The 18,858-nt window shown below is 34.7% G+C and overlaps 1 protein-coding gene across 5 annotated transcripts in view; it reads left to right on the plus strand.

Annotated features, from left to right (window-relative positions):
* GDAP2 (ganglioside induced differentiation associated protein 2) overlaps nucleotides 1-18,858 on the plus strand; it is a 64,179-nt gene that overhangs the window by 32,798 nt on the left and 12,523 nt on the right. For all 5 annotated transcript variants that reach the window (XM_032154866.2, XM_058439410.1, XM_032154867.2 and 2 more), the window contains 5 exons: nucleotides 77-233; nucleotides 11,122-11,198; nucleotides 12,246-12,322; nucleotides 15,295-15,434; nucleotides 17,155-17,209. In XM_032154866.2, the coding sequence (XP_032010757.1) occupies nucleotides 77-233; nucleotides 11,122-11,198; nucleotides 12,246-12,322; nucleotides 15,295-15,434; nucleotides 17,155-17,209 (506 nt within the window). The remainder of the gene's footprint in view (nucleotides 1-76; nucleotides 234-11,121; nucleotides 11,199-12,245; nucleotides 12,323-15,294; nucleotides 15,435-17,154; nucleotides 17,210-18,858) is intronic.

The following is an 18,858-nucleotide window of genomic DNA, read 5'->3' on the forward strand; positions in this document are numbered from 1 at the left end:
CAGCATTCACAATCTGTTTCATTTACTGTCTAGTTTGAGCATAAGCTCTCTATTGATAGTAGCATTTTTGTTACAGATAACCAAGAAGAGGAGGATGAAGGTTTGGGAGTTGATCTCTCTTTCATTGGCTCTCATGCTTTTGCTCGAATGGAAGGAGATATCGACAAGCAAAGAAAACTGATCCTTCAGGGACAATTATCAGAGGCAGCTCTGCAGAAGCAGCATCAAAGAAAGTAAGACAACCCTTCAGGACTGTTAGATACATAAGGACATCAGAAGCAAGAAAGGGACCTTGCATCTGATGCATGAGCTACGTGTATACATAATGCATTCCAACTTATTTTTCATGACAATCAGTGAGGAAGATATCGTCCTCATTTTGGAGGTGCAAAAACTCAAAGTTAAGAAAGTTATCAGTGGCCACAGTTAATATGTGGTGAAACCAGTGTTCAGATACATGTCTGATTTCAGAGCTCCTACCCTGTCTACTACAATAGTAATGCCTCCATGCGAGGTTTATATTCTAAAAGGAGAAATTAGGAAAAGGGAAAGGCAGCTATAAAGCTTTTACTTAGCTCTACTATGTTTATAATTAAAGCATAATCCACAGTTGAATTAAATTTAAAAGAGCTTTCTTTCTCCCTGACTTATCCCAAGGACCTTACAAGACATCCAAACCACTCCATTTCTTCCATATGTCTTCTAAAGCAATTTTGAAGAAATCCTTTTAAAAGCATAGAAGCAGCTTTGTACTTTTGGGTAAGCTTTCCCAAAGATCAAGGCTTTGTAAAGCTAGCTGCTTTTCAAAAAAGTCTAAAGAAAATTAAAATAAACAAACTATAAATGTCTACTATCCATTACCTTATAGGGTTGATTGAGGGTTAGCACCTCATAGGGTTTTTGTGAGCATTAAATGGGGTAATGTAATGAGCTTTAGCACAGAACCTGGTACTTGTCAAGCTCTTAAAATTGTTCACTGCTGTACTGAGCAAATCATGGCTTGTTTTATCTTTGAGCTTTGGTACTTGCCATTCCTTTTGAATGGGCAACTCTCATCCTTAAATTTCTATCCAGATTTCAAAAGCAATTGCCTCTGGAGACCTACCTCCCAAGTCTGGAACAGATGCCACCTCCTGTATGCTTTTTTCATACCCTGTACTCACCCAAAGCATAGCATAGCATTTTTCACGCTGTATTGTAATGATGTCTGCATGCTATCTGTCTCCACTGTTAAAGTGGGAGTTGGACTACATGATCTTTGTAGTCCCTTACAGAACTAATATTTCGTGTCTCCTCAATCCCAGGTCTTCCTTTATTCTGATTTTAATTTAAAAAACAAAAGCATATGAGCCACTAGGGGGCACCAAGGAACAGCTTTTCCAAGTGTGGCAGTCACAGTCGAATGATACTTTCAGTGGTTTCTAAACTTGTCCATATGTGTAAGACTCATCTGATGGACATTTTTCATTATATACGGTGCCTGGGCTCCTCACATTACTGGGATCTGGGACTTCTTTAGTATTGAGTCTCCTTTGCACTCTTAAAAATTGTTGAGGACCCCAGAGAGCTTTTGTTTTTATGGGTTATATCTATCAATATTTATCACATGAGAAATTATTTATTTTAAAAGAACTGTTTTTTAATTTAATGAGAAAGATAGCAGTGTTTTTTTTTTAGTCTTGCAAATTGTTTAGTGTTTGACTTAATGGAAGACAGCCAGATTGTCCTATCAGCATTCAAACTGCTGCAATAACTTGTTTTGACTAATGTATATGAAGAAAACCTGACCTCACTGAGATTTTAATTGGAAAATGGAGGAGTATTTTAACAGCGTTTTAAAATAATTGGGATAGTCTTCTTTGATACTATACCAGAATTTGATAAATAGTAGTGTTCTAAAATATAGTTGTAATGCAGAATCTCAAACTGTATCCATGAATTTTTTGAATTCTATTATATTAAAATGTGTTGTTCTGTACTTTGGACAGATTTTATAATAGGAATGTATAGCAGGACTTTATAACACGATACGTTAGCTTTTTGGAAAGTATTGATTCATTGAATTATTCAGAGCTCCAAATATTGACACATTTCATTACACAGTATCAAAAAATTATATTTGTTAGTATCGATTGTATAGTATCACCAATCTCATCAGAAAAGTATTTAATATTAGGAACTGTCACGCTTCTGATGACAATAAAAATGTTTCAAATATATATATATATTTAAAGCTCAAGTTTTATCATTGGCAACAAATACTGTTGATTATTTTTCTTGAAATGTCAGGGTCACTTTATTCATTTTTGGGAAAACACCTGCCACATATTCATGTTGAATAACTATAGTTTGCCAGTCATTCTTTGAAGTCAAAATGGTGTTGCATGAAAAAAAGCAACTAGTCCAGCTCACAACTCAATCACATAGTGCTTTTCTTCAAGGCAACCTCACACTTCAATATGCAGAAGTACTTTATGTGTTCTTCCCATTTTGTCTTCCATTAATTTAAAGAGATGGGTTCTCAAGGACTGATTTAATAAAATTAATAATCTTTACTTCTCCATCGAAGACATTCTTAAATGCAGCTGGCCTTTTTTGTTTATTGGTGCAACTGCCTTGATTTGTGGTAAGGCTATTACCAGCTGTTTTTACCCATCAGTTGCTTTTGCACTATCAATGTAAATGTCTATGCAGTGAAAAATGCAAATAATGTTATTACAAAAATAGTTTTAAACTTACAGCCTCCTAAAGGCATGTCAGGATCTCTTTAAGAGTCTGCAAACTCCACTTTGTGAATCACTGGTCTGTGGTCTCTCACCAGTACTTTATAGTTAGAAGGAATTTTGGTGATCATTTGTTAATAGTTTTCCAAAGTAGGGTCCACAGTCTATCAGCATTAGAATCACTAAGAGTGCTTGTTAAAAATCAGTGCCCCACACCAAACTTCCTGTATCAAACTTCCTGTCCTCCATGGAAAGGACTCAGAAAACTTCTTTCTAAAGTTTCTTAGATGATTCTTTTGTGCCCTAAATCACTGACCTGGTGTTACTCCATTATGTTACATGAAGTAAATTGATCCCACAGAGTGGCTTGCCCACAGTTACGGCTACTTGAGGAAGACCCTTCAATGTAGCCTCTGTAGCATATCTCCCTTCTCTACTCACCTTCAACCCACTTACACAAGCCAACTTCGGAGCAGTTGGAAAAGGACTGGAGACTTTTTATGTTCACATACAAAGAACTACATGATTATCACCTTTCTCAAATCAGTCAACCTGTTCTTTTCTGTCCATTTTCTCTTTCTTTCTCTCCCTCTCTCTCTCTCGCTCACACACCCACACACAAATACACACAAACTTACACACTACATACGTAACTCATTTCTCCATGAAATGGTACAGATATCTGGAAGTTTTAAGTTTGTCTTTGGGCTGGTTGCTGGTTTGTTGTTGTTGTTGTTGCTGTTATTTTTCTAAGTGAGTTGATTAGTTTTACTTAGTAACTTAGTTTAAGCCAGTATTAGAATAAATTTATATTCACTGATCCCACACTTTCTGGAAAGGAGTCCTATAGCATGTGTAAAGCATTATCCTTTGTATTGGTAGAGGGCCTTGATCTTGAGAGTCATACGTGTAACATAGTTGACTTTTTCCATTTTGTTTAGGAAACAATGAACACTTATTCTACAAGATAATATTCTAGTTGCAAGTACACAGAGATAAAGTACTCCCCATCTTCTGGAAATCCATGAATGAGCCACGCTACCTTGAGATCTCAGAAATATTGAGGCAAAAGTTCAGAACTGCAGTCAGGTTGTGTGCACATACAGTCAACACACAGTTGCAGGCTTGGAGAAGAGCATAGCCTGTGGCTCCCAAAGCTGTTTGCTTGAGTAAGGAGCTATGTCTGACCAAAAGATTTTTCTGATTTCCCATTTATGTGCCCAGTGCTTGTGATGATTGAAGATGAGGTCTTCTCTTATATCTGTAAAGCAGACTACTTCAGAGTGATGTTAAAAACTTTAGACAAAATAAACTTAATGGAGTTTATTTGAGCAAAGAAGTATTCATGAATCAGATAGCACTCAAAACCAGAAGCAGTTCAGAGAACTTCACTATAGCAGAATGAGCAGCAGACTTTTATAGGCTGATTGCAGAAGCAAAGTAGAGAAATTACTTGATTGGCTACAGCTAGGCATTTGCCTTATTTGGGTATGATCCAGCTAGTTTGCCATTTGTGATTGGCTGAAACTCAGTTTAGTTGCTTTTTGTTTGTTTCTAAAATTAATCAGTTACAAGGGATTCCTCTAAGTTAAGTTTTGATATGGTTGTATAAGGGTTCCTGGTACAGAAACAACCCTAAGCTAATTGGCCTCCTGCTATTTTGTTTTAACAGTGATAACCAATTCTCAAAAGTATGGTCCAGGGAGGAACCTAATACTCTATTTTCTTCTGAAAAGTATGATCCAGGGAACCTGATAAACTATTTTTATAATGTGGCCAGGCATGGTGGCTCATGCCTGTAATTCCAGCACATTGGGAGGCCAAGGGGGGTAGATTGCTTGAGTCCAGGAGTTCATAAAACCCTGTCTCTTAAAAAAAAAAAAAAAAAAAAAAGAAAGAAAAGAAAAAAATTGGCCAGACATGGTGGCGCATGCCTCTGTTCCCAACTACACAGGAGGCTGAGGAGCCCAGGAGGTGGTGGAGGTTGCAGTGAGCTGTGATCACACCACTGCACTCCTGCCTGGGTGAAAGAGAGAGACCCTGTCTCAAAAAAAAAAAAATGTTATTGAGACTTATTTTTCTTTTTCATTCACATTCTCTCGCAGAGTTCAATGGAGTTTTCTGGAGGCCACTCACTATGTAATAGTACAGTAATTTAAATGCAGACGCACATATGAGAATCTAGCAGAAATTAAAGAGATTTGCAAGTTAAAAAATACAACTCTTTTCTCTAAATACAGCTTTTTAAAAAAAGTTATGTTCACAAAATAGATTTTTCATCGTTTTTAAATTAATGAATATTTTTTTAATTTCTCTGTTTTTATTTCTAATGAGAACTGGTAGATATAAATGACACAAACAAAAGATGTTTAAGGTCCTCAATAATTTATAAAAACATAAAAATGTCTATGTTTTATATAGATATATTTTGGTCCTGAGACCAAAAAGTTTTAGAATTGATGGCTGTTTGTTGAGGAGTTTATGATATAACTAAGCTATGTCATCTGTTTGCATGCTCAGCTGTATTTGAGATTGTAGGTTGTAGTTTTTAAAATTTCTTTCTCTTAATATTTCTAAATCGGGCTTTTATTTTCACATATTGAGTCTGGCTTCTGTTGATTATGTTAATTAGGTTGGACAAATGTAAAAGTAAGTAGGTTTTTAGTTAGTAAATATCTTTTCGAAAGCCTTCAGTTCTTCCATCAGTAATGAAACTAAAGGTCACATGGATTGGCAATAGTTTTATGTCACTTCTTTCGTAGCACTGCCTTGCCACCTCGGTATCTCTTCAAAATAATTGTTTTTAACATGAAAAATTAGACGTGCTTTCTAATCCAGGTCTGTCATCCAGTTGTGATTCTGATTTGGGTGTATCATAAGGTAGGCACTGGTTTACTTACCAAAATTAGGAAGCAACCTAGATACACTTTTTCAAAAATACTGCTTTTGAAACTCTTCAAGTTATTTTACAGGAAGATTTCCTTTCCTTTTTTATTAGTATTACTTGACTGGCTTAAGATTCAATTGCCTGTGACTCTTATGTCATTTTTCTCAACAAAATCATTATCTTTTTCATTATTAAATACTTATTAGGCTTTTACTAATGTGCCAAATATTGTGCTGGATACTACTGGTAATAAAGTGACAAGCAAGACAGATACAGCACCTGCCTGCATGGAGCTTAGGGTCTTGCAGAGGAGAAAATGTTAAACTAATTAGTATATGAATAATTGTTTAAATTACTGTACAGGGTCAATAAGAGGATACAACAAAGATCTTAACTAGATCTAGGATGGGTCAATTGTATAAGGTCTGGGAAAGCATCTGTTAATTCCAAAGACAGAATTTTCCCTGGGCTATGATTATACATAGATGGGTTTGTTATTAGTCTTTTAAGAGTGATATGGTTTAAATTGTTTTTGTCATTCAGCTGCTGGCTGTACAGGTGGATGGTAATTTATTAACTGGAAGAAACTGGCTTATATTAGCTTTGTGAGAACAGTGTCCAACCTCAGTTGGTTGCAACCCATTGAGAAACTAATTAATATTTCTGCCTTTAGAGTACGCTAGTGGCTATTTTTTTCTGCCATTTTGACATATTTTATACGATTATTCATGATTGTTATATTTACCCATAAAATAATAGAAGTTTGTTTATTTGGAATAAGAAAATACTCTATATAGGATATTTAGGAAATATCCTGTAGGAAACCCAGAAACTATTTTGAGTTCATATTTTCCTTTTAGCTTTGTTTTGATTTTTGGATTGGAACAAAAGATTGCATGTCTTCATTTAAACAAAACAAAACACTATAACAAAAAGTGAGGTGCTGTTTATAAGAAATGTAATAGAAAACATGAAATATTCTTTGAATAATGAAGTTTAGAAAAAAGGAGGGTATTGTCTATTGAGTGAGAAGAGTAACAATCTTTTGCTTTTACTCTTTCTTCCCAACTGGTGATTTTTTTAAAATTATGACTAAATAATCAGGCTTACACAATATATAGTGGTAATCACAGAGAATTAGAGCAAAGAAGAAACCTGATGAAGATTACAATCATGAGTTGTTGCATGGTCCTTAGAAACCAGAACAGGACCAGTGTCTCAGCAGTGATTCTAACCTTTTAAAAATCACAAACCCTTTAAGAATCTGATGTAAACTATAAACTTTTCCCCACAAATATGTTCATAGAGATTTTGTCAACCAAAATCTATCTTTAGATCTCAAGTTGTTAATCATCAATCAAGGTTTAAAACATTTTAGAGTTTATACTAATTCTGTGTTCACACTATGGACAAATCAACTTTAGATAGATTAAGGACTTCAATTTTTAAAAATTTTGAAACCTGTGGAAGAAGTTAAGCTAGTATCCTTCAAACCTTAGAGAAAGGGAAGATTTTTTTAAAGACATGAAAAGCATTGACCACCAAAGAAAAAATAGTTTTGACTATATTAAAATTAAGAACTTTAGAAAGTAGAGCCAAGCTTAAAGAAAGTGAAAAGCAAGTTATGGAATGGGGGCAGATATTCACAAAACACACAACAAATGATCAGCATCAAGAATGTGTAAAGAACTACAACTTGGTGAGAAGCAATCAAATAACCCAATAAAAAATGGAAAAATGATAGGAACAGGCATCTCATAGAAAGAATCAAGTCAACATGAGCAGAATCTCACCCTCATTACTGACTAGAGAAATGCTTTACCATTTCTAACCTATCCAACTGGCAAACACTAAAACATCTAATAGTAGCAAGTGTTGGCGAGGACAGGGATTCACAGAATCTCATATGCTTCTTATAGAAGTATAATTTGGTGCAATGCTTTGGAAAAGAGGTTTGTCCTTATCTCCTAAAATTCAACATTCCCTGTAACCTAGCACTTTCACTCATTGGTACCTACTCAAGAGAAATCATGCACATGTATACCAGGAGACACGCAAAACAAGTTGATTGTAGCCCTCTTCACGATAGCAAAACCCTGGAAACAGCTCAAGTGCCCATCAGTGAGAGAGTGAATGAAAAAAATCTATAGTTTTTATCTAGTATGAATACATGATATATACAAATTAAGTATGCCATATCCAAAATTCTTGGGACCAGAAGTGTTTCAGATTTCTGGTTTGTTTGGATTTTGAAATATTTGTATTGTACTTACCAGTTGAACATCCCAAATCCCAAAAATCCAAAATGTTCCAGTGAGCATTTTTGTTTAATTGTTACGTTGGCACTCAGAAAGTTTTGGATTTTGGAGCATTTCAGATTTTGTATTTTTGGATTTGGGATGCTCAACCTGTGATTGTCCAAATCAATCAACGACATTGAAATCCAGTGATATGGATGAATGTTAGCAATATGATAAGTCAAAAACGTAAGACCCAAGAGATTACATACAGCATGATAAGCTTTTTTAAATAGTTACAAACAATGTCTTACATTGACTACATGTAGATGAATTTAAAACAATATAAAAAGGAAAGCAATAAATGATTAACCTGGAATTTCAGATAACGGTGGGAAGTAGCACATGGTTAGATGAAGGTTATTGCGTAAGTGCTAATTTTTGTTATAGTGGTAGATTTTAGGGTACTTATTACTTCATTAAAGATAAATAATTATATAACTAGTCTTCTAAGTGGACCATGCATGTGCCAGTTATGTGAGTGTTTTCAATTAAAGATGATGTATTCCATTTTGTACACCTGAGTTCCAGTTAAAAAAATTTTTTTCAGAATTCATTGAATATAGATATAGATATAGAGATTGAGTGTCAGGAACTACCCTAGGCATTGGCTAGAAATACAGAGACAAATATGACATATTCTCTATCTGGTGGTCTAATGTGATAGAAATAGCCATTTCAATAAGTGTGTAAAGTCTTGCACTGAACATGGTAGAAGTCTTCGGAGATACAAAGAAGGGAACATTTGTTTCTATGACATATCTAGAATTTGCCTCCACTCTACCTCTCACCCCACCTCCTTCCCCACTACCAGTCCTCTTCTCAGCATACATATTTGATTAATAGAGTATTTAGACTTCTGGTTACCTGTCTTGTTGTTATTACAAAGTTAATTTTCTTCGTACTGTAATATGTCTGCCTCACATATGCAACTTTAAACTCAAGAGCCTTTTTTAACTCATCTCAGGCCCCAAAATACCTTACATAATACTCATGTTTACTACTTCATTTAGCGAAGAATTTAGTACCTACTATGATGCAAACACTGCATTTATTCAATAAATCTTTGAAAAATGAGCCAATGGATACATGAACAGAGTATAGAAGTTAATAGGTATTAATTGAATTCCTGTTATATGCTTTGTGCTAGGACCTGTGGTGCCCATATGATGTAATATATATTTTGCTGTTTAGTCTCATTATAAACAGTTAGAAAGGATATAATAGAATGATTTAAAAAACATGATAAACTCTATACTTTTATTCTTCACTGCCACATTTTTGATGTCATAATTTACATTTTTATATTATTTTTGTTTCTTAACAAATTATTGTTGCTATTATTTTTAATAGTTTTGTCTTTTAACCTTCATACTAAAGATATGATAGTATGTTAAGTGAAATAAACACAGAAAAACAAATACAGCATGATCTCACTTATATGTGGAACCTAAAAAAACTGAACTCAGAAAAACAGAGAATAAAGTGGTTATCAGGTGCTGGTGGGATTGGGGTGGGATTGGGGAGATGTTGGTCAAAGAATACAAAATTTCAGTTAGACGAGAGGAATAAGAGATTTATTATACAATATGGTGACTGTAGTTAATAAATATGTGTTGTATACCCAAAAATTGATGAAAGAATACATTTTAACTGTTCTTACCAAAAAAAAAAATGATAAATATGTGAGGTAATGGATATGTTAATTAGCTTGATTCAGCCATTTTACAATGTATCCGTATATCAAAACATTACATACATTATTTGTCAAAGAAAATAATTTTTTAAGTAAAGAAATCGAACTTTGATTTAGTGTAAATAGGAAATGACTGTATGAAAATATGAAATAGTGCATATGATTTAGGGAGAACTACAATAAACATAGGCATTTTCTTGACTTTGAAATTATATTTTGAAACAAAATTAAAAGCTACTGTCTTTGACTTTTCAATTTGCATATATTGGTAAATCACAAATTTGAGAAGGCAGTCTATAGAACTAATGCAGTACCACTATGTTTTTCACAACCAGTAACAATATCTGTGAAACTAACAGGCATGTCACTTGTTGATTTCAGTCTGTATGTGATAGACTTCCCATTAAATATTTTTAGTTGTGCAGTTGTACTTTAGAGCTGAAAGATGTCCCTCCCATATGAACACCATTTTGCAGGTGAGGAAACTGAATTCCATAAAGGTAAATGACTTTAGTAAGTTTGCACCGAAAGCAGTAGGATTAGAAGCCAAATCTCCCCTCTCCTAGTTAAGCTTTTTGTTGTTGTTGTTACTGGATATTGCCATATGTGATCTAGACACTTCAGAGTTGCTTTTCATACATTTAGGTGTCTTGAAAGCGTTTTCACAATCAAGTAAGTGGCACTTTTAATTTCAAGAAATTAGTATGATATAGTAGAAAAAGCATCAACTTTCCGGAAATCTAGAGACCTGAGTGCAACTTCAAATTCAACTCTATTATTTAATAGGCTGGGAAGTCTGAGATGAACTTGACCATTAATCTTTTGTATGTCATTTCCATCTGCAAGATCTTTAATGTCTCTTCCAGCTTTAACATCTTCTTAGCCAAAGCCAAACTGCAGTCCATATGATCTGGTCTGTGGGATATCACTACAACTAGTTTGATTAACTGATGATTAAATATTCCAGGACTTCCCAGATAAATTTACCCAACTCCTTTGTGATCCCACATAACATGTACAGCACTTGCCTGTTTTTCACCTGAAAAGTGAACTTCTTGAGGGAGGCAACCATGTCCTTTCATGGTAGTATTCTCAGTAACTATCATAGAGTAAGCACTCAAATCCTTGTTGAGTGAGTGAGCATCTGTTTTGGAACTCTGCCATTGCTTTAGACTTTCTCTACGCATGTTTTTAGTAAAGGAAAACAATAGTATTTTAAAACAAGGTTAGTTTGAATACTTGGTATCTTAGCCATTTACCTGTACAATCTTCATTTGATTGTAAGGATTTTTAAAATAATGAACACCTTCCTTTCTCAATAATTCATTTGTGTTTATTTTATCAATAACATGTAGTAGAGATTCTACATGGCTTAATGCTTCTTTAACTCCTTCCCTATTATAATGAAATATACACTTGAAAATTTTTAGGGTCAGGGAAAGGTATTAAAAATTGGTCCCGTTTGTAAATTTAATTTCCAAAGGTTTATTATAATGATTATATTATTTGTTTCCCTAGTTATAATCGCTGGTTATGTCAAGCAAGATCTGAGGATCTGTCTGATATTGCTTCTCTAAAAGCCTTATACCAAACAGGTGAGCTTAAATATATGGTAACTTACTCTTTCACTAATTAAGAGCCCTACCAAGCATGCTATTTGAGAATTCATTTTTCTCTGATTTCATTTATTGTATCTATGAACAAAATGGTTTTGTACTAATGAAGATAGTTTTGCCTGTCATCAAGATCTTAAAAATAACATCCCAATCTATAAAATTTTCAACTTATAGTTCTGCATTGGCCAGCTTTATTTCATGCTAGTGTCCCTTTTCTTTGAAAAAACGTTTCTGCTTTTAAAAGTACCATATACTTGCTACTACAAAATTCAAACCTTACATAAATATATGATGGAGAGAGTGAAAGTTCCCAGACTCCCACTGTTTCTGCATTGTATTTCTTTTACAGACAGTACTTTTTAGTAATTTTCAGATTTGAGTGCTATTTAGTTTTTCCTGGATCAAAGTTGTAGTGAGCTTAAGCAAAAAGCTGTTTATAAAAGTTTTTGGGGGCTGGGCATGGTGGCTCATATCTGTAATCACAGCACTTTAGGAGGTGGAGACAGGAGGATCATTTGAGACTAGGAGTTCAATACCAGACTGGGCAACATGGTGAGACCCCATCTCTACAAAATAATGAAAAAATTAGCCAAGTATGTTGGTGCATGCCTATAGTCCCAGCTGCTTTGGAGGCTGAGATGGGAGGATTGCTTGAGCCCAGGAGTTGGAGATGGAGGCTGCAGTAAGCCATGATCACACCACTGTACTCCAGCCTGGGAACAAAGCAAGATCCTGTCTCTAGAAAATAATAAAATATTTTAAAAGATCTTTGGCTGTTCTTCATTTAAAATCTTTAGGAGGTCTTCTCTTAAAAGGGCAGTGATTAAAACCCTCATGAAGCTTTAAAAACAAGATGTTGTTATCTGCAGAGTAGAAAAAAAATTGGAAGATGAAATTTGAGCAATTTATACTTCCTTGTTTTCAATCTTTTAAATGCACGTAGAATATTTTATAAAGTCAGAGCCCAAGACAAGTAATATTCTTGGAATGAAGTTTCTGGGTGCTGATGACATTTCCTGTTTATAGGTGTTGATAACTGTGGTCGAACAGTGATGGTGGTAGTTGGAAGAAACATTCCCGTAACATTAATAGATATGGACAAGGTAAGCCATAAAAAGGCTCTGTTTTACAAATAATGTTGATTGAAAAAATAAGTAGTATATGAATTTGGAATCAAGGCCTACAATATGAATCAAGGCTGAATTGCGTATTACTGACAGAGGAGCAAACCTGGTTTATAAATGGACCGGTATCATTTCAGTTCGATATAGGGGTTTGATTTTTCTCTGTCCAAGAAATAAAAAATACTGGAATACAGTAATATGATCTCCAAAACCACAGCTGCTTTGTTTTGGATATGATGTAACTAGTAAGTGGTTGGAATCATTCTGTATTATAATTGTGTAATCAGATTCTTTTTTGAAAAAAGAAAAATTAATATTTGAGTATCTATTAGAAGAGAAAAAAAACAGAAATGTAGTTTACCCAAGATAGCATAATTCTATAATCCCTTCATTTGGAGGCAAAGAACAGAAATAGATGATTCATAAAACAAAAATGATTATAACTGGTAGATAAAAATAAGAAAATATTCAATGTGATTAGTAGTCCAAAAAAGGTGAATTAAAATGAGATGCCTTGACTCTTAAATAATTATTGTCATCAAAGATGAAACTATAAAAGTGATCACATCCATTGATCCATTAATTCCATTTCTGAAAACTTGTACTAATTAAATAACCCAAAGTGTGGAAGTAGCTATAGGCCCTGACACTATTCAAATCAAAATACTCATAGAAGGGACAATTGAACCCACAAGGTAAATATGTAGAGAATCCTAGAACATTGGTTTTGTTAGGAACTGACGTCAAAGGATGATAACTTTAACTGATCAGTAATTATCAACCATAGTAGAAAAACCGTATACTTAAAAATGCAAAATTACACAGAATTTAAGATAAACCAGTTGGACAAAAGCTGATAATTACTTCTGGCTAAGTCTTCAGACTCTTAGTCACTGTTGTTTGGGTAAAAAAAACTGTGAAAGCACTGAACCTGGCATATTATTCACAGGGTCATTTGTAGCAAAAAGTTAAAACTTAAATTCCTCACAGATAATTGTGGTACATTCAAATAGGATATTCTGTGACCCTTATAAATTATGGTTGTAGAGGCAAGAACTGTAGAGAAATGTTTGGAATATAATTTAATAGGAGAAACAGTGATACATTAATTTGTATCTACATTGACCTTCATTGGGTTTTTTGTTTGCTTGTTTTTAAGCACAAAAACAAGGAAAATATCTCAAGGAAAGGGATTTCATGGTTTGGGGGAGAATTTGTCTTTCACATTTTTTCGTCATATATAGTGATATATAGTTATATAGTGAAAGAAACTTAAGAAGTTGAATTTGAAGCCAAAAAGGAGTATCCTAATTGCCCTGGGGTGGGGGGTGGAGGATGGACAGAAAGAGGATGAAGCAGCAATCTGGTAAGAGGATAAAAAAGAATAATAAAGAATAATAAAAATATGCACACAGCCAGGTTTGGTAGCTCATGCCTATAATCCCAGCACTTTGGGAGGCCGAGGCACACAGATCGCTTGAGTCCATGAGTTCAAGACCAGCCTGGGCAACATAGCGAAATCCTATCTCCTATCTATTTTGTACGAAAAATACAAAAATTAGCCAGGCATGGTGGCACATGCCTGTAGTCCCAGCTACTTGGGAGGCTGAGGCAGGAGGATCATTTGAGCCCGGGATGCAGAGGTTAAAAGATCTCCGAAACCAAGATCATGCCATTGCACTCCAGCCTGGGTGACAGAGAGCGACCCTGTCTCAAACAAACAAAACACACACACACACAGACACATACACACACACATACACACACAAAGGGAATAAACTGATAAAAATTATACCATTAGTAAGTTTCTGTTTGTAATCATTTATGTTCTTAATAATCAGTGTGACATTCATTTTCATAATCAATAATGTGATTAATACCAATAAAACCATAAATCCTTGCATTTGATTTTGGTGTGTGCTTGCGTGGGGTTCTGGATATTCATGATGTATCATTTCCTGTAAAATATTGAGATAGATGATGGTAATAATAATTTTTACCAAAGCAGGTAATGAATGGAAAGATACTGTGTTTTCTTAATGCCCTTCTCTGTCTGCTCTGGTAGCAGTTGGATCCTAGTCCATGTTAATCCAACCATGTTAATGTCAAGGACTCACCTGAAGAGGAATTGGAAAACAGTTTGTTTTATAGTAATCCTTCAGTTGTTACCTCTTAAGCTTTTTCTATGTGATTGTTTACAGCTAAACCACTGGGTCATACTGGCCCTGCCTATATTGTATCTCTGTTTTGTTTTTAGTGTTTCTCTTAAATTCATCATTTTTGTAATGGAATATTTCTGCAACCGATCTGGGTCACATTAAATTTGAATCTTTCAGAGCTCTAGAAATGCTTCCCAATCTATTGCCATCTACTGATTAAACCTGCTGTCAATGTCCTCCTTCAGATCAGCACTAAAGATCTAAAAAAATTAGCTCTCAACATGAATCATGTGAGGCACTACTCATTATATCTTTTTATAGTAATTCTTGGTTATGTGCAGGCCATGAGTCTATTTCTGAGTAGAGACTGCAAAGACTTTGATTGAATTCAAGTGGAAACTTCAAAAATGATTAAAAGTATAGAAATTCTACTTCTAATGATTTTGATATCATTATCCTAGAGAGAGAAAACCTGATAGTTGATCCAAGAACTTTTTCCAGTATATGAAGAATTGTTTTAGAGGATAGAGACTGATTGTTCTCTGTCGCTTAGAATAAGACAGAAAGGAATTGTACTGTAGCACTTATGAGAATTATTAAACACTGGGATGATTCACTTTCCTGGAGCTCTTTTTAAAGAGAATGGATATTCATCACTCTGAGTTATCCATTTATGATGACTAGGGCATAGAGTAGGTTAATTTTCTGTTTTGTTTTGTTTTTTTCTTGGTCTCTGTGAAATAGACTACTGTTCAAAATGATCTTCACCTTTATTCCCCTTTTTTCTTTTAGGCTCTCTTATATTTCATTCATGTAATGGATCACATTGCTGTGAAGGAGTATGTATTAGTGTATTTTCACACTCTGACCAGCGAATACAATCACCTGGACTCCGACTTCCTGAAGAAACTCTACGATGTTGTTGATGTCAAGTTAGTTATTTTTGCAAATTATGAAGGGGAAATAGTTTCTTTCTTTTCTAATATTAACCAGTGGCAAACATTGCTTTGTATTCTGTGAAAGGATATTTCATGTAACAAAGACTTTTATCATACCTAGATTAGATATTTCAATATAGGAGACCATCCCTAACTGAAACTTATTTTGCATTAAATTCATATGTAAACTTTTTACATTACCAATCTTTGTGTATAAAATAACAAAAATACTACCTTCTATTTATATGATGTATTATACTTATCAAAATACATTTATAAACATTATTTACTTTGATCCTTTAACCCAGGAGTTGGTTAGGAGAGATATTATCTGTGTTTGAAAGATGGAAGATACTGACATTCTGCAAGGTGAAGTATGTGCCCAAAGTCTGACAACAGTAAATGCAGAATTTGGACTTGAACCCAGGTTACTGACTTGGAGCTAGAAAATTATTTTCATTAAAGCATATTTCCCTTGAAATGATAATGGAAATTTTAACCAGAAAATATATGATACCCCACTATAGCAAAGATGAAATACAGTGTTTTACATTTTTTCTTTTTAATATTTTTTTCTGAATAAAAAGTGGCACTCAACCTGCCTGTTAGCTGTTTTGTTATTTGTAGCATCACAATGTCTGTGTGGATTGCATTGAAAAGCCCATTTTACAGTTAGGGTACAAAGAAGGCAAGTTACCATAAATTTCCAGCTATCCTATTCCTCCCATTAAATCTAATCTTATTTAGGAATATTAAAGCTTTCATTACCCAATAGACACCTTTTTAGCTTACTCTGAATGTGGGTTGTATATATGTAGTTCTGCTTCTACCACTAACCAGTTCTTTAACGTGGAACAGGCCTCAACTGTGAAATAGTTTGTACTATTTCTCTGAAGTCCTTTCCAATTAACCTCACATGACCCAATGTTGATTATTGAACTGTTGAAAAAAATCTCAGGCACACGTAGAGAGGCCAGATGGAATAGTGGATAGGAGAACGAATCTGAAGTGGTATTGCCTGGGTTCAGTTCCTGGCTCTGCCACTTGATGGCTGGGTGACTTTGAGAGGGCAAAAATAGCTGCAATAATAGTACTGAGCTCATAGAATTGTTTTGAGAATTTAAGTAGAAGGCCTCTACAATTTCCGGGACACAGCAAATTCTGTTAGTTGTAGTATGACCATTGAAACTTTTAGTTTAAAATTTTCCTATAATTTTAAGTGGTTTAGCTGCTGTTTAACTCTGATCCCAGAGATTTCTAGCATCATATTTAAAAATGACACACAATTAATTTGTTTGTTAAATACAAATTTACTTAACTTTGTCCTACCCATAGCAGCTGACAGAAGCACTTAATATCTCCTATAAAACAGATACTTTAAAAAATGAAATGTTTTCTGAATTGTTTTTGACATTCACCTAAAATTCGATCTGTAAATTGTAGCTACCTTTATTTTTCTCTGAATATATTTATATACTCAGGCAAATAGTTAATAGTCTATAATAGTAATTGGTTTTAGGCATGAACTTATACTGATTTTTTTTTTCAATTTTTTTTAATTTTATTATACTTTAAGTTTTAGGGTACATGTGCACAACGTACAGGTTTGTTACATATGTATCCATGTGCCATGTTGGTGTGCTGCACCCATTAACTCGTCATTTAGCATTAGGTATATCTCCTAATGCTTTTTGTCATTTTATTTTTGGATCAGGTACAAGAGGAATTTGAAGGCTGTTTATTTTGTTCACCCCACATTTCGTTCAAAGGTACAGTATTTTTCTCTTTAGCTAAATCTAGAGTTTATGTGTACTACATGCCCAGAGTATTAAGACAATAGCTCAGCAACTTAATTGTTGCTGTCACCATTGTGACTGCTAATTTCCTTGTTTCTAAGTGATCTTGAGTTGTGGTTATGATGTTTTGGTTGTATGTGACTCCAGCGCCTTTGTGGGCAACCCTTATAAGCCGTTAGCCCATCAGTCTCTGCCTATTTTCGTGCTCTTTGTTCATCTGGGCCTTGTTTATGCTGTTGTTACAGAATACACCTCCCTCCTCTGCCCATGGCTACCTCCTGCTTGACCTTCAAGTCTCAGCTGTACTTTCTATAGAAATCCTTCCCTGACCAATCCTGCAGCTAGTAGCTGTTCTTGCATTCTAACCCCTTAAGATTCTGTAGTCTTATATCATTGTTATGTTTTTATTTTAATTGCATGTTTTATTTTCTTCCTTATACATGAGCCAGCAAGATCCATGAGGGCTAGAATATAGCAGTCTTGCTCACAATTATATTCCCACTACCTAAGCCTACATCTTGACTTCATCAAGACATCTAGTCTCTTGGTCTCTTTACTCTTTCTGAAAATATCATCTTGCCTTTATTTTCTTCTCTATCAAGCTAAAAACTGACATTTCATCACTTCATCCACTCTTGTCAATGGCTAAATTAACCTATGACCTGTTACCCTTTCATCACACCTGCCCATCAAAACCTAAACTTGAAATAATCCATTGTCCTGCTTTCTTCACTCAAAGAAACCATCAGTAAGGAGCTCTTTATCTTTACCTTCCCACTCCAAACCTACTTGCTAACTGTTCTTATCATTGCCTCCTTTTTCTCTGTCACAAAAATGTATTCCATCTTAATGAACACATTTCATTAATGTCCTTCTTAGTGAAGGACAGTCCCTCTCCCTGTGCTGTGAATCCCATAGTAATGACATTAGCTTAAGTTTTCTGAGCACTTGTTATCTGCCAGTTCCTCCCATGAATTATCTTGCTTAAGCTTTGCAGTATACCTGTGAAATAGGTGGCAGTAGTTGTCCCACTATACAGGTAAGGGAATTGATGCTTAGAGAGATTAAGGAACCAAGATAACCAACAGTTAGTATCAAAGGCTGGATTTGAATCTAGGCATTTTAATCCCAGACTGTAAACGACAGAGTGTATTTCCATTTCCTTAAGAAGCTCTCTTCAACAGTTAGCGTCTTTCTCCTCTCCTGCTTTGCTGGATCCAAATTATCTATCAACTTTTAAAAATGCTAAGATCTGTTTTTCTCTCCTCCACTTTACGACCAAAATTGTTTAGTATAATCTTTGTTCTATGCTCACCGTCTCCATTTCTCATGTACCTTTTAAATTACTCCAGTGTAGTTATCCTGCTGTGCCAGCTGAAGCTTTTCACACCAAAATCATCCGTAATTTCTGGGTCACTAAATCTAATAGACACTTTTCTCTCTCTGTTACCTGCATTCCCTACAGCCTTAAACACAGTTGATCACTTCTCCTTGACACACTTTGTCTTGGCTTCTTTGAAACTTACCTTGCCTGGTTTCTCTCCTACTTCTAGTTGCTGCTTCTCAGTCTCATTTGTCAGCCTCTCTCTCTCTTCTCATCTCTTTTTAAAGACAGGGTCTCA

Source organism: Hylobates moloch, unplaced genomic scaffold, assembly GCF_009828535.3.
Source record: "Hylobates moloch isolate HMO894 unplaced genomic scaffold, HMol_V3 SCAFFOLD_5, whole genome shotgun sequence".
NCBI classification, from domain to species: domain Eukaryota; kingdom Metazoa; phylum Chordata; class Mammalia; order Primates; family Hylobatidae; genus Hylobates; species Hylobates moloch.